This window comes from Pelobates fuscus, chromosome 4 (genome assembly GCF_036172605.1).
Source record: "Pelobates fuscus isolate aPelFus1 chromosome 4, aPelFus1.pri, whole genome shotgun sequence".
Lineage (NCBI taxonomy): Eukaryota > Metazoa > Chordata > Amphibia > Anura > Pelobatidae > Pelobates > Pelobates fuscus.
In genome coordinates, this window is record NC_086320.1 from 46,162,205 (window position 1) to 46,179,302 (window position 17,098).

A 17,098-nucleotide genomic window follows, 5' to 3' on the forward strand; every position below is an offset into this window, starting at 1 on the left:
CTGTGTCATTTTACAAGCGTGGGAAAATTCCAAAGAACTTTCCCACGCTTGTAAAATGACAAAGAGCACTGTGATTGGATGGATTTCAAGCCATCCAATCACATTGCTCTGTGTCATTTTACAAGCGTGGGAAAATTCCAAAGAACTTTCCCACGCTTGTAAAATGACAAAGAGCACTCTGATTGGCTTAAACCCACCAATCAGAGTGTTCTTAGCCTAATTGCAGGGCGGGGCAAGGCTTTATAAGCCTTCCCCCGCCCTGCGGAGCTCAGTCTGCGCGGAGCCCTCCATGGGTGAAGATGGATTATTTTTTTTGCGCTCGGGTTTTTTTTTTTTTTTTTTTATTGCGTCGGTTATTATGGATTTTTATTTGGCCTTTTTTGGGGCTGAAGAAAGAAGATTTTAGAAGAAAGAAAACATCGAATGGTAAGTTGTTTTTATCTTATTCTTTTTTTCTTTACAGGTTTTTAGTTAAAGGGTCCCCCCTCATTATTTTTAGGGTGAGGGGGGTAGGTAGGGAGATAAGTTTTTTTTTTTTTTGGGGGGGGGGGGGGGGGGAGAGGGTTAACTAGGGTCCCCACCCCCTTTGTATTTAGGGCCCCCACCCACCGCTCAGGGGTGGGGGCCGGGGGGGGGACAATAGGTCCCCCCCTATTGATAATTTTAGGGCCCCCACCCACCGCTCAGGGGTGGGGGCCGGGGGGGGGCAGTAGGTCCCCCCCCTTATTGTGAATTTTAGGGCCCCCACCCGCCGCACAGGGGTGGGGGCCGGGGGGGGACAGTAGGTCCCCCCCCTATTGTGAATTTTAGGGCCCCCACCCACCGCTCAGGGGTGGGGGCCGGGGGGGGGGCAGTAGGTCCCCCCCCTTATTGTGAATTTTAGGGCCCCCACCCGCCGCACAGGGGTGGGGGCCGGGGGGGGACAGTAGGTCCCCCCCCTATTGTGAATTTTAGGGCCCCCACCCACCGCTCAGGGGTGGGGGCCGGGGGGGGGCAGTAGGTCCCCCCCCCTTATTGTGAATTTTAGGCCCCCCACCCGCCGCACAGGGGTGGGGGCCGGGGGGGGGACAGTAGGTCCCCCCCTATTGTGAATTTTAGGGCCCCCACCCACCGCTCAGGCAGTATGTCCCCCCCTTATTTTTTATTTTAAGGCCCCCACCCACCGCACAGGGGTGGGGGCCGGGGGGGACAATAGGTCCCCCCTTATTGATAATTTTAGTGCCCCCACCCGCCGCACAGGGGTGGGGGCCGGGGGGGCAGTATGTGCCACCCTTATTTTTAGGGCCCCCACTCACCGCTCAGGGGTGGGGGCCGGGGGGGGGGGGGAGGAGAGTAGGTCCGTCCCCCCCCCCTTCAACCACTATTGTGGCCAGACAGCATCCCTGTGGGTTCGGGCTTCAGCTGTCAGCTGAAGCCACGCCCACAGCAGTGCTGACAGGCTGTCAGCACACAAAGCGCGTTCACAGTGCTTTGTGTGCTGATAGCCCGTCTGATGCATTCACCCAGAATGCATCGGACGAGAGGCCTTTTTAGGGCCTCTGAACTCGGAAGTCCCTCTGGTGGCCGTCTGATTGACTGCAACAAGAGGTGTTCCAAGCTTCCAATGTAAACACTGCATTTTCTCAGAAAATACAGTGCTTACAAGAAAAAGGCTCCGGGTAGCTGTAGCACTCACCTAAACAACCTCATTAAGCTGAAGTTGTTCAGGTGACTATAGTGTCCCTTTAATGGCTGTGTGTTAAGTTATATTGTGTGGGACAGCAAATTTAAACTGTTATACAGGCTGTACACTTACTATATTACTTCGTAGCAGAGTGTATTTTCTTCAGTGTTGTCACATGAAAATATATAATAAAATATTTACAAAAATGTGAGGGGTGTACTCACTTTTGTGAGATACTGTGTATATATATATATATATATATATATATATATATATATATATATACCATATTTTTCCCTCCATAAGACGCACCTCACCATAAGACGCACCTAGTTTTTAGAGGAAGAAACCCAGAAAACAATATATTCTGAACAAACTGTCCCATAGTGTTTCGTACTATGGGACAGTTTGTTCAGAATATTTTTTTTCTCCCCTGTCCCATAGTGTCCCCCCTCCGATAGTCTTCTCCCACCCCCTCCCCATAGTCTTCACCCCCCCTCCCCATAGTCTTCACCCCCCCTCCCCTCCCCATAGTCTTCACCCCCCCTCCCCTCCCCATAGTCTTCATCCCCCTCCCCTCCCCTCCCCATAGTCTTCATCCCCCTCCCCTCCCCTCCCCATAGTCTTCATCCCCCTCCCCTCCCCTCCCCATAGTCTTCTCCCACCCCCTCCCCATAGTCTTCATCCCCCTCCCCTCCCCATAGTCTTCATCCCCCCTCCCCTCCCCTCCCCATAGTCTTCATCCCCCCTCTCCTCCCCTCCCCATAGTCTTCATCCCCCCTCCCCTCCCCTCCCCATAGTCTTCATCCCCCCTCCCCTCCCCATAGTCTTCATCCCCCCTCCCCTCCCCTCCCCTCCCCATAGTCTTCATCCCCCCTCTCCTCCCCTCCCCATAGTCTTCATCCCCCCTCCCCTCCCCTCCCCATAGTCTTCATCCCCCCTCCCCTCCCCATAGTCTTCATCCATCCCCTCCCCATAGTCTTCATCCATCCCCTCCCCTCCCCATAGTCTTCATCCCCCCTCCCTTCCCCTCCCCATAGTCTTCATCCCCCCTCCCCTCCCCATAGTCTTCATCCCCCCTCCCCTCCCCTCCCCTCCCCATAGTCTTCATCCCCCCTCCCCTCCCCTCCCCATAGTCTTCTCTTCTCTCCCATACTGTCTCCCTCCCCTTGTCCCATAATTACTTACCTGTCTTGTAGCGTTTCTCGGCAGCACAGGGCGCACCGCGGTACTGGAACTTGAATTTCATGTTCCGGTTTCCGGCGGGACTGAAAGGAAGTGCGCACACTGAGCTGAGTGCGCACTTCCTTTCAGTCCCGCCGGAAACCGGAACATGAAATTCAAGTTCCAGTACCGCGGTGCGCCCTGTGCTGCCGAGAAACGCCACAAGACAGGTAAGTAAAACTTCATATTCGCTCCATAAGACGCACAGACATTTCCCCTCACTTTTGAGGGGAAAAAAAGTGCGTCTTATGGAGCGAAAAATACGGTATATATATATAGCTACTAGACTTGATGTCTTGTAATCTTTATTTTTCAAATACATAACAGTGTCAGCATTTCAGTCCCATGCTGGACTTTTTTCAAAACACGTGACTATCTTTCTCACAATTAATTATTCTCTTGGTGATCAGGCTATATTTCCAATAAAAATGGTGTCACCTTTATTTGTAAGTGTATTATGTGTCTGAGGCTTTGTTTACAAAATAAGATTATTACCCGTTATCAGTTATCATGGACCCATTCCCAAAAATTCCACTTCAACTATTGCTAATTATTAGCATTTTTATAGTACTATTTTCTGCAGTGATTTAAAATTATACTATGGTGTTATTTAACAACAAGCAACTTCAAGACAAAAAAGTATATTGACTGACACAGAGAGGTGAAAAAACTCTGCTCAAATACATTTACAATCCAGAAAAAAAGTGGTAAAGAAACTAAAATAAGAACAAGGTATCAAACGTGATAAGAGTTTTATAGATGTGATGCCTGGTTCTTGCTAAACTAGTAAATGTGGTATGTAGGGAAACTGTGGAGTGGAAGGAGAGATAGTGAAATGGACTGCACAAACAAAGATAATGTTTAGAGAGACATAAATCCTTTTAGCCTTCTTTGGCCTCGTCAGCAAGGTGTAGCTGATAGCCCTCTAGCACGAGGTCCATGTCTGGATTACCTTTCTAACTTAGGGAAAGCCCAAGTAATTGCATTGCAACAAAAGCAGATAACATGAGAGGACTAAGAAATAATCAGAACAAGGAAACTAATATTGGACTAATAACATTAAGAAGGGAAAAACAATGGTAGAATTGGATACTATACTACTGCTGGAAAGGATAGGTGAGGGAGATAATGAGCTTGAATGAGTAGTGAGAAGAGAGAAGAATGTACCACTAGGCTAGTGGAATCACACATAATGTTATAATGAACTTGCACTGTTCTGGCGTCCCATTTCGGTATTTGATGTCAAGTTCATAATTTCAAAGCCTCTTCTTTGATGTTGAAATTGAAAAATGAAATAAAAAAAAAATAATAATAATAACCCCTGTGGTGACTAAATAATTGGTCATTTCCTTGTCCATTTATTAGGTTTAAGAAATGCTTTGTAAAAGGCTTATATTTTGCAAAAAAAAAATGTGTTTCACTTGTTAGCTTTGCCTGGTCATGTTTATTTACTCAATTGTTTTTAATTTAGATGTCCAAGACTAGTGAGTAATTCATATGCATTGTGCTTTTTTTTTGCTTATGATATGGTAGCTATTAGCTGTGGTCATCCCGGAAGTCCAATTTATGGGAGAACAAGTGGAAATGGTTTTAACTACAATGATGTTGTTACATTCTCTTGTAACACTGGATATGTTATGCATGGACCAACACGTGCTCAGTGTCAAGCAAACAGACAATGGAGTCATCCTCCACCTATTTGTAAAGGTAAGAATGCATATTAAATATTATATGATTGTATTTGACATAAAGGGTGCATGTGATGACAATACAACTTAATCTTAAATAATAAAGAATCACATTTCATAAGTACATAGTGCTAGCAGAATTGCTAGCAAATGTCTAGATTGCTCTAAAATCAGAGGTTAAAAAAAAAATCCCTTCCTTTTGTGCTGATTTTTACTGAGATAAGGTGGTGCTCTCCATGTTTGTTTGGAAACCCTCTTCTGGGCATGCCTCCTACTTGAATTCAGCCTTAGGGAAATCAATGTTTGCAAGGGGAAGAAGTGGGGAGGAGCAGGCTCTGTATTTGAGCAGCACCAGCAGCAAGCATAGAGAGAGGAAATAAACAGCCAGACTGATTTATTGCAGCAGCTTTGGCAGGCAATCTGTTAATGGGGAGAGAGAACAGATAAGCTGTATTTACAGAAAACCAACATAAAGTCACCTGCTGTGGGAAATAAGTTTGTGTCTGTATGCAAGAGAGGTATAACACCTACTGCAAACATTATTGATGCTCTTGGAAGGAGACTGGGTAATGGACATAAATTAAAATATGGGCTTTTCACAGTATAAAGGGAAGAAAAACCTAACTGTATAACATGAGTCATGAGAGATTTTTTTTTAAAAAAACTGAAAACCTGTATCTGTCATTACAGGTTCACTTTGACATTCGATAAAACAAAGCTAATCATGCATGATATATAAAATGTTACACATTTGCTTTAACAGTGAATAAAATGCAACAATGTTTTTAAAGCAAATTACACACAATATTGTGTGCTGAAAGTTAGTAGTCTGTAGCTAGAGGCAAACAAAACAATAGATAACAAATGCTATTGAGACAAAGAAAGGAAAATATATATTTTATTATTTAGATTCTTTGTCATATATAACAAATATCTAGTGAGACTTTCAAACTTCAGCTTACATAGAGGTAATGAAAAAGAAAGATATCACAAAAACAATGAAATACACAACGATTGCTGATATGAATCATAATCCCAAACACTGTATGAAATTACATTGTTGTAACAATTTATCTGGCAAGTTCGAGATGTCACCCTAAATCTAATAATGACTTTAATAAATGTGTAGGATTGCTACCCTTAAATTCATGTCAGTGCTAACTCCGTACAGAGAGAGTTGTGTGTGCTTGGATTACATACGGAATATTGCATCATGTCTAATGTTAATCTGAGTTTGTTTATCAGTAGAAGGAAGTTAATGCTACCAAATTCAAAACATCTGTTCTGGCACAAGAAAACAAAATTATATATTATACAAATAATACCATTCAGCCGGTCTTCCAAAAGTTGTCTTTAACTTTCCAGCAATGATGGCGGTAACATTTTAAGCTAGTTTATACCTATTTGACAAAGTGTTTATGTCTTTTTCCAATGTATTTCCCTCAACACTTGTAAAATAGTATCAATCAGTATTCTATAAATCTCTAAAGCAATTAAGGAACCAGAACAGAGTAGAATTCCTCAATAACCTTGTAAACGTAACTATGTCAAGTAGAGGTTAGTAATAAATTAAAGTTTTTCCTTTGAGATGAAGCAATAAAATGTCATATCTGAGTGATCAGAACTACAGTTATGCCAACACTTCTGATTTTTAAGTTAGTCTCCATATTACTCTTTTGAATCTTACCACCTAGAACATAATGCCAAATATCAATAGATATGCCTCTTTTGAGAATACTGGACAGGCAAACAGATCATAATTTAAATCTACAAAATGTAGACCTGTCTAATGTTTATCACTCAGGACAAGGTGAATTTATTTTATCTGGCAATTTTGTACAAAACACTTGGGAACTACTGTGCTTGGCTTCATTAAGGTGTATGAACCAGTAATAGCTTTTCTGGGAAGCTTAGCTAGAGTAAATAATAAAAAAAGACATGGACAAATTATTGGGAAAAAAAACAAGCAACACAACAAACAAACAAAAAAACAGACACAAATACATTCACAATATTTACTAATAAAATAAAAATACCGTCATATATAAAATATATCCTTAGTTTAGTGATTTGTGCTAATGTATGATACTTCTGCAAAATAACATTTGTAGCTATTTCACAAACATATGTGTGCAAGTACAAAATACACATATGTGATGAACAGTATTTTAAACAAAAAGTTAACAATAATTACAATCCTTTCACAGTTTGTTGAGACATACTGACTCATCAGTGTAATGACCGTTTTTTCCTACACCATCAGGATAATTATTATTGGTGAAAAAAATAAGAGAATATATTTCAACAGGCTGAAGAGACTACAGCTAATAATTAAAAATGAAGGTGGTGTGAGATTCTTTGTATAAATTACAGCATAGTATCTAATGAACTTTTGAGTGGGGTTCCAAACTGAATTTCAAATACATGTTCATGAATCCATACTGTGGTCTTCAACAATGACAATAATTCAAAGTCTGTATATATTTTTAAAATAATATTTTTCGTCTTTCTTTTTTCTTATTCTTTCTTGCATTCATTAGTATTATTTCATTCCGAAATAAAGGTTCATCTCCAGTATTAAGGATTGTTGTGTTTCGTGTTTACGCAATTAAGAACATGTAGACAGTTTATCCCAAATAGGGACAGAGCCACCTTATTACATTTAATGACCATGTATTGAAATATTTAGAAAACATACATGTATACCATTCATTGTTTTCTATATCTTATTCTAAAAACTCAACACAAAATATTATGTATAAAAGATAAACAGACACTTAAACCTAAGAAAATATATACTCAAAGGGTAATATATCAAGGTTGTAAGTGCTTTCATATGTTTTTATTGCATTCTCAAAGGAACAATAGATGCACTGCCCATAAACCACTTCAGGGTTATTTCTATTTGTTTTTTTTAAATGCTGGTTCAAGTAATGTTAAAATTCAAGCTTTGAACATAAATATTCTATAGAAGTAGTCTCACCAACCCAAAACTCCTTACAGCAATCTATAGTTCCCAGGTGTTCCAGATCCAATAACAGCAAAAATAAGCAAATCGTTAAAAATAAATAAATCATAACAAGTAATAAATGACTCATAAAGTTGAATAAAATAAAAACCCTGACTCCAACACATTTTTTCCAACTTGCATGGACATATTCAATGAATATTAGCAAGTAAATCAGCCAACACATAGTCTACGTAATATGGTTTACATTTATACTTTTGTCACTTTCATATTCTTTGCATCCATACCTTTGCAAAATATCCAGTTTTGAAGCTCTGTTAATTAATTATGTTTCTCCACCAAGAGCTGCTTAAATTTCTATTCGGCTAGAAGGACTCCAGAGTTATCTTATATATTACATCTCCTTGTCATATAATATATATGGGTATGCAATGAATGTAATGTTGAATTTGGAAGCATTCCCAGGTATTATTATTTACAAAGGAAATCAATTTCATGGCATCCCTTGCAATCTCCACATTTGTGTACGCTAACATCATTCACTGTTCTTTCTCTTTCTTCCTTTTCTATTTCAAGAACGCACTTCTGATTCTTCATTTAATTTCATACCAGTGATTCCTTTGGAATAAAACTTGTTAAATAATCATCTCCTAACAAATGTGGCCAATATTTTATCTTTTTGGTATCTTGTTAGTTTTAAATGTCTTTTGGTTGTATGAATACCAAAGAGAGAATTGAGAACAGCAAAAGGAAGGACTCCACCAATGTAAATACAAATGATAAAAGTGTATATTATCCAAGGTTAAACAGATGCTTATACAGGCAATATAAAACAATGAGGCAGTCCAAAAAGTCTATAAAATGTACCCTTATCGTAGTAGTACATGCAGAGAAGATGCTGGGTAGAGATGTCCCGAACAGGTCGCCGGGAACTATTCGCCGGCGAACATAGCTTGTTCGTGGACGCCGCAGCAGGCGAACATATGCGATGTTCGGTCCGCCCCATATTCATCATCATTGAGTAAACTTTGACCCTGTACCTCACAGTCAGTAGACACATTCCAGCCAATCAGCAGCAGACCCTCCCTCCCAGACCCTCCCACCTCCATGACGAATAGGGGGCGGACCGAAAATCGCATATGTTCGCCGCCGCAGCAACCGTGAACAAGCTATGTTCGCCGGCGAACAGTTCCCGGCGAACTGTTCGGGACATCTCTAATGCTGGGTCAAACAGTAAGTGCTAAGTCAGGCAGAGAGTTTTTGTTGAGAAGCTATGATATTGTTCAAAATTTCTTATTGAAGTCTATACAGAAATACAAAAAGTAGAAAGAAACCTTAATAGTGCAGTATGTCACATCAGCCAAAGTGGTTATAGTAGTATAACAATGGGTTACTCACATTTAATTGAGTTATAGCCAGCTCTAGCTTATAGGGCGTTCAGTGGTATAATCCCCACTGGTGTAGATGTCCTGAATAGGAGACATGTCAGCAACCCAAAATTTGAAGAATACAAATACAAAAGATAGTGCTCTCCATAAAGTGATATATGTACTTAAAAGTAGAATAAAACTTATACTCAAGAAGGTAAAGCAGACCAACTGCTCTATAAATGAGACACTGGTGCTATAATTTCCACCTAGGATTCTTTGGAGTAAATAGAATTTGGAATTCAACGTTTTAAATAATTATCTTCTAACCAATGTGGCCAATATTTTATCTTATAAGTATCTTGTTAGTTTTAAATGCCTTTTGGTTGTACAGCAAGACACACTGAGAGAATTGGGAGTGCTTTCCCTTCATTTTAATGATAACCAGTATTTCCTGATCCCCAGTTATAACAAAGAACAGAAAGCCTTCAAGTAAATGGACCCACGTCTTCCTTCAAACCTTTTAAGACCAATATATCTAACTTCAAACCACCACCTGCAGTAGTAATGTGTGGTTCAAATCAGGAAGAAAAAATCTGTTTGCATTCTTATTAGCAGATCTTTAAAGCACAGTGCATATTTTACTATCTATTGAGTTCCCTCCCATGCTAGAGAATGGGAGGTTGGCTTCATAATGTTGACATAAAGCCTCTTACGAGGCATTTTAGCAGCCAGTCAATTACCTATTTCTACAATATTTTACAAATGTCATTATGGATTAATTCTAAACCCTCTCCAGTTCTAATAAAAAAATATGTTTATTGGAACATGAGATTTATCATAGTAAAGCAGTAGTGTTGATACATGTCAAGTAGTTTGATGCATTTGCCCCCTATCCATGCTGCATTACATAAAAGAATAAAGGAAAACATTAGGATAGTCTTAGAATATAAATATCATATGTACAATACGACTTCCTTGCCAAGGTAAGTTCAAATCCCATTGAGATATTCATAAGTGATTTGGAATAAACATATCCCAAACTGGAGCCTCAAAACTCATGCATGAAGTAAATAACATGCTTTAATTTACATCTGAAGTCATACAATGGATTTTCAGAGCTCTCATATAAAAGGTGTTGCACTGTTGAAATGAATGTCCAGAGATATTTTCAGCTGTTACTGCAAATTATAATCTCTTTGAAGGCTACATGCAATCTCTCCATAGAATAAGTATTATAAAAGAACCATAATATGAAAAAAGAGGATTGACTACATAAAATATATTTCACGTGATGTGTCCTGTTGATTTTTAACCACTATTTATGATAACAATCACAAATTCCCCAAATGTAAACCAACAGAACATCTGGAGATTTTCTTAACCACAAATCAGTATTTATGTATGTGCATGGTATTATGTATACGTACACGCAAACATATTGTAATTAAAAGATAACATGGCAATATTTTCCAGCTTATTCACTATACGATAAAATATGTATGTCAGTAATGTCTAACTCATCTAATATTTTCCAATTTTTCTACGAAGAGCTGATGCTTCTTCTCTATACCCTAGACCTGAACTACCATATACTATGTGACTTTAATTTTATTCATATTGTCCTGATGCATTAAAGGTAAAAATAATGTATTTTGAATAATTTGTCTCATTAAAATATTTATAGCATAGGTACATTATAAAAAGACTACATTTCTTTTTTTTCAGTTGTCAATTGCAGTGATCCTGGGATTCCAGAAAATTCAATACGAGAAAGTAAAATAGAACATGGAAACTTCACATATGGAACTGTAGTGTTTTATGACTGTAGTCCTGGATACTCATTATTTGGATCACCCGTTCTAGTATGCCAGCCTAATGGACAGTGGGATAAGTCACTACCAGAATGTATTAGTAAGTATATAAAACAGTTCATGAAGGCCTATACTGTCATTGTATTATATAATTTTCCAAACACCCTGACCTGAAAAGTTACTCATTACATATTTATTCAACTTAGTAATATCTAGTTTGGAGTCATGAGTTAGAAAATAATTTTTTAGAATGTTGAAAATGCTCTGTACTGATTTCTATGTTTTTTATATATACTAATGATGGAAGAGGCAATAATGACCTAGCTAGAAATGATAGTATGATAATTAGCAATGTAAAAATAAAAAATATACTTTTGTCATGACAAATTGACAAATAAAGCAAAAATAATCATAGGAACCGCACTCACTCCCAGCGGCCACAGGTGCTCTGGAACAGGACCAGCAATCCCAACACGTTAAGGCAGCAAGTAAGATTCCCAGGCACTCAAAGTGTGAAAGCCGCAGGCAGATTTATTGAAACAAAAAAGAGAACAGCAACGTTTCAACCTACTAAAAGACCTCTTAGTAGGTTGAAACGTTGCTGTTCTCCTTTCTTTCTGACTTAAATTGACAAATAAAGTGATGCAAAGGCTAAATAAAAAACAGATTGATTTACTAGTTTTATCTAAAACAAGATTTTATTTTAAAAGTCAGAAAAAAATGTGATCATTACTACCATAGCTTATGAGCTGACTTACAAGTATGACTCACCACTTTCAGGATTATGTTTTATTTCCAATATAATTGGGCAGCTTGCGTGATGCAGATAAAAAACATGTTGTGCAAGTGGTACACTAGATCTACAAGTAGAAAAACATCTGTTTGCTGCTATAACACTGTAAATCCAAATAAGCCAGTAAAAAAAAAAATCACATCTTTAAAGGCCTTTACCCCTTTCTTTACCATATGTGGAGTGGAGTTATGGGAGCCCATTAAATATTCCCTATATCCAGGGCCTGATTAAGAGCTCGTTGAGCCTGGTGCTGACAATTATGATGGGCCTAATTACAGAATCTTATCAACAAAACACACTATATAGTCATACCTCCCAAGTGGTGGGCGTGGTGACGGAGGGAATGCATTCATAAGAATACATTCACTCTATGCTTTCATCTTCAACCAAATCCATAGCCCCCAACATTGGTGTCCTGTAAAGCAGGACATCCGTGGTGGCATAAAATGAGGTGGGCCAGTGCATCACATCACTGGCACTGCCAAAAGAGACAGACCTGCCCAAAAGGGGATAGGCCTGCATGATGAATTAAAAGGTCAGCCTGCCAATCATGCAGGCCAGTCAACAATGGGTGGACTATGCGAAGTTACTTCAGTGCCCTGAGCTTGGTGTAAACGCATCTATAGAAGAGCTCGCTGTACACTTTCTGCGGACAGTTCCCTGGTGTCCTCCAAAACTCACATGTCCACTCACATGGCAGAAGCTCCTGAATTGCAGCCTGGGACAGAAAAAAAGGTGAATGTAGTAAATGTAGCAGAAAGAGGACATGCCACACCGTACAGAGGCCGAAACAAAAAGAGCATTTGTACAGTGCGCAAAGTTAGATTTATCTTAATTCACAGTCAGTCAGCCCATACACATTTTTCTCCCCTTCATCCATCCTAAGTTCCCATACTTAATTCCCTCTGCGCAAAGCAATTACAGGAGATTTTATTTAAATTAATAGGACTATTTCATGGTCTGGAGTTACAGCTGCATTAGACCCTATGTTAATCAGGCCCTCTCTATAGCCTGGATATGAGTGCTTTAAAAGCTCTCTAATAGCAATATTGGTGTCTTATGATCTCTCACAGGCCTTTTTATTTAGTTACTTTTTAATGTGGCAGCTGGCTAGCAAGAGCCCATTTGATGTCTGAATTGCAATATCAGGACATTGTTAAAGGACCAATATAGGCACCCAGACAACTTCAGCTCAAACAAGTGGTCTGGGTGCAAGGTCCCTCTAGTTTTAACCCTGCAGCTGTAAACATAGTGGCTGTGAAAACATGGCATTTTTAATGCGTGTACGGCTCTGACCCCGCATGCGCATTCAGCTCCACTTGGGAGCCGACGTCAGAGGGGGAGGAGAGGTCACCAGCGCCGAAGGAGCCCAGTGCTGGATAAAGGCAGGAAAACAAGTTTGTTTTCCTGGCACTATAGTGGTCCTTTAACCCCTTAAGGACACATGACATGTGTGACATGTCATGATTCCCTTTTATTTGGTCCTTAAGGGGTTAAATAGGTTGAACAATGTTCGGATTTTGGAGTCCAAAAGGCCCTAGAAAGAGCCAGGTCATTTTGTACTTGTTCAGTACAGGGCCATTTGTACTTTAGTGAATAACCCAATTAATGTAGCTTTATAGTTCTTGAGAAAACCTAAATAAATTCAAATTTATATTGCATTTCTTATTAATGCCTGCAATTATTAGACGGCATAATGCTATTAAATTAACTACTAATATGTATTTAAAACATCACATTTTCAAAGGCCTGTCCCTTTGCAATGTAACTAGCAAATAGATAGCATGCCACGATATTTAAAACAAAAATAATAAAATCTAAATCCTAGCACAGTGGATTTTGGAATTAAACTTGTCATCTTTGTTTTCCAGTGATTGACTGTGGCCATCCTGGAGTTCCTCCGAATGCAATTATCTCAGGAGAAAAGTTTACATTTGGATCTTCAGTTCATTATTCTTGCACTGGAAGGAGAACCTTATTAGGCCATTCTACGAGGACCTGTCAGTTAAATGGACAATGGAGCGGATCTTTACCTCACTGTTCAGGTAAACAAAGAAAAACACATTATATTCACTATAAATCCAGATAACATAGTTCTTAAGTATGTTAAAAAAAGTAATCATCAACATATTAGCTAGAAACTATTATTACTAATGCATGTTTATTATATCTTACATGTATTATACGTGAAAACATTGCTGAACTTAAACCAGTAATTATATTAGGTGCTACCTAGTTTGTTTTTCTGTTTATTCCAGCTATATTTCTGTATTAGTGATAAAATTGTTCTATGGCATATTAATCACATATGTTTATAAAACCTTCATAAATCTACATTTTAGAGGTTTTACCATAGTAAAATGTATTATTTGCAAACATGTAAATGAAAAAAGTAAATAATTAAAAAAATATTACAATAGCTATATTACATGAAGTTATGTACAGCTACTCCTCACTTACCGACCAGGTTCCGTTCTTACGACACAGTCATAAAACAAATTGGTCGGTGAGTGAGGATGCGTGCAGGAAATTTCCCCGAACATAGACACGTGCAGCAGAGCGGGTATCCCTCAAAACTATGTTTGGGGAACATTTCCCGAACATAGATTAGATTGATTCCCTGCTCTGGTTGAATTTTTCTATGTTCAGTGAAATTTCCCCAAACATAGATTAGAGGGGTTTCCCTGCTCTTGTGCACTTGTCTATGTACAGTGAAATTTACCTGAACATAGACATACGCACCAGAGCAGGGAATTCCTCTAGTCTATGCTATAGACCAGCTCTCTAACGTGGGGAATCCTTTGAATACCCATGCTATAAAGTTGGTCGTAAGTGCGAACCGTCGAACCGTCGTAAAACAGATAGAAACATAGAAACATAGAATGTGACGGCAGATAAGAACCATTCGGCCCATCTATTCTGCCCAGTTTTCTAAATACTTTCATTAGTCCCTGGCCTTATCTTATAGTTAGGATAGCCTTATGCCTATCCCACGCATGCTTAAACTCCTTTACTGTGTTAACCTCTACCACTTCAGCTGGAAGGCTATTCCATGCATCCACTACCCTCTCAGTAAAGTAATACTTCCTGATATTATTTTTAAACCTTTGTCCCTCTAATTTAAGACTATGTCCTCTTGTTGTGGTAGTTTTTCTTCTTTTAAATATAGTCTCCTCCTTTACTGTGTTGATTCCCTTTATGTATTTAAATGTTTCTATCATATCCCCCCTGTCTCGTCTTTCCTCCAAGCTATACATGTTAAGATCCTTTAACCTTTCCTGGTAAGTTTTATCCTGCAATCCATGAACCAGTTTAGTAGCCCTTCTTTGAACTCTCTCTAAGGTATCAATATCCTTCTGAAGATATGGTCTCCAGTACTGTGTACAGTACTCCAAGTGAGGTCTCTTTTAATAGCTTTGGGTGTATTCCATCAGGTCCCATTGACTTATTTGTCTTTACTTTTGACAGTTGAAATAGAACCTCTTCCTCTGTAAACTCATGTGTAATAAATGACTCATTTATCCTTTTTTTTTTAACAGAGGTCCCTTTCCTTCATTTTCAGCTGTAAATACCGAACAAAAATATTCATTGAGGCAGTCTGCTAGACTTTTATCCTCATCTACATACCTTCCTTCTTTTGTTTTTAATCTAACAAATCCTTGTTTTACTTTTCTTTTCTCATTTATGTATCTAAAAAAAGTTTTGTCTCCTTTTTTACTGACGGTGCTATTTTCTCTTCTGTGTGTGATTTGGAAGCTCTTATAACTTGCTTAGCCTCTTTCTGCCTAATCTTATAGGTCATTCTGTCTTCCTCACTCTGGGTTTTTTTATAATTACTAAATGCTAACTTTTTGTTTTTTACTATTTTGGCCACATCTGCGGAGTACCACAGTGGTTTCTTGAATTTTTTGCTTTTACTGACAAGCCTAATGCAATTTTCTGTTGCCTTCAGTAGTGCAACTTTTAAATAATCCCATTTCTTTTGGACTCCATTTAAATTGCTCCAGTCTGATAATGACTCCTTTACACATATTCTAATTTTAGAAAAGTCTGTTTTTGTAAAGTCTAAAACTTTTGTTTTTGTGTGGTGTGACTCAGACACTGTTCTTATATTAAACCACACTGACTGATGATCACTGGATCCTAAACTTTCACCTACAGTAATATCTGATACCAAATCTCCATTTGTTAACACTAAATCTAGTATGGCCTCTTTACGAGTTGGCTCCTCAACGATTTGTTTTAGAGACAATCCCAGTAGGGAGTTTAGAATATGTGTGCTCCTGGCACAAGTAGCTATTTCTGTTTTCCAATTCACATCAGGAAGATTAAAGTCACCCATGATGATAACTTCCCCCTTCATTGTCATTTTAGCTATTTTTTCAACTAGTAGATTATCTAATTCTGCAATTTGTCCTGGGGGCCTATAAATCACACCTACACGAGTTACTGTGTGATTACCAAATTCTAACGTAACCCAAACGGACTCTATGTTCGCCTCACTAACCTTTATTAGGCTAGATTTTATGCTATCCTTTACATACAGGGCCACCCCTCCCCCTTTTTTGCCTTCCCTGTCTTTTCTATATAAAGAGTACCCTGGTATTGCTATGTCCCAGTCATTTTTCTCATTATACCATGTCTCAGTAACAGCGACTAAATCTACACTATCAGTTGCCATTATTGCCACAAGTTCATGGATCTTATTCCCTAAACTGCGAGCATTTGTAGACATTACTCTAAGCTTATCATTTTTTAACACACTTGCTACAGGCACCTTCTGTCCTTGTTTTGGGGGACAATTGGATTGATGTTTTATCACCCTTTTGCCCCCCCCCCTCCTAGTTTAAATACATCCTAGCAAAACCTCTGAACTGCTCACTGAGAACATTTGTTCCCTTTTGAGAAAGATGCAAACCATCTTTTTTGTACAGTTTATTTCCATTCCAAACAGAGCTACCATGAGCAATAAAGCCAAATCCTTGCTCCCGACACCATTCACCAAGCCACAAGTTAAAGTCCCTAATACGCATCCGCCTGTCGTTCTGAGTGTTATGCACAGGCAGAACTTCAGAGAATGACAATGTGGAAGCAACCTGCCGTATATCATTGGCAAAAACACTAAAAACTTCCTTAACCTCTGATACCTCATTGCAAGCCAAGTCATTTGTCCCTAAATGGACAAGTACATCCAATTCCCCTTCCTGCTTTGCTTGCTTAACAATATTACAAATACGCCTCCTGTCTCTGTGAGCAGTAGCTCCAGGAAGACACCTCACAAGACCACCATTGTCCATCTCCACACCTCTTATGATGGAATCCCCCAACAACAACTGCTTTCTATTAGTCCTCACCAAGCCTCTCTGCACAACACCACTAGCCTCAGTGCCTCTCTGCACAACACCACTAGCCTCAGTGCCTCTCTCCACAACACCACTAGCCTCAGTGCCTCTCTCCACAACACCACTAGCCTCAGTGCCTCTCTCCACAACACCACTAGCCTCAGTGCCTCTCTTCACAACACCACTAGCCTCAGTGCCTCTCTTCACAACACCACTAGCCTCAGTGCCTCTCTTCACAA

The 17,098-nt window shown here is 39.3% G+C and overlaps 1 protein-coding gene across 1 annotated transcript in view; it reads left to right on the top strand.

Moving 5' to 3' along the window:
- The window catches only part of CSMD3 (CUB and Sushi multiple domains 3), a 1,213,223-nt gene that overhangs the window by 1,112,989 nt on the left and 83,136 nt on the right, over window positions 1-17,098 (top strand). Inside the window, exons 56-58 of the mRNA XM_063451130.1 lie at window positions 4,421-4,594; window positions 10,639-10,824; window positions 13,389-13,562. Of these exons, the coding sequence (XP_063307200.1) occupies window positions 4,421-4,594; window positions 10,639-10,824; window positions 13,389-13,562 (534 nt within the window). The remainder of the gene's footprint in view (window positions 1-4,420; window positions 4,595-10,638; window positions 10,825-13,388; window positions 13,563-17,098) is intronic.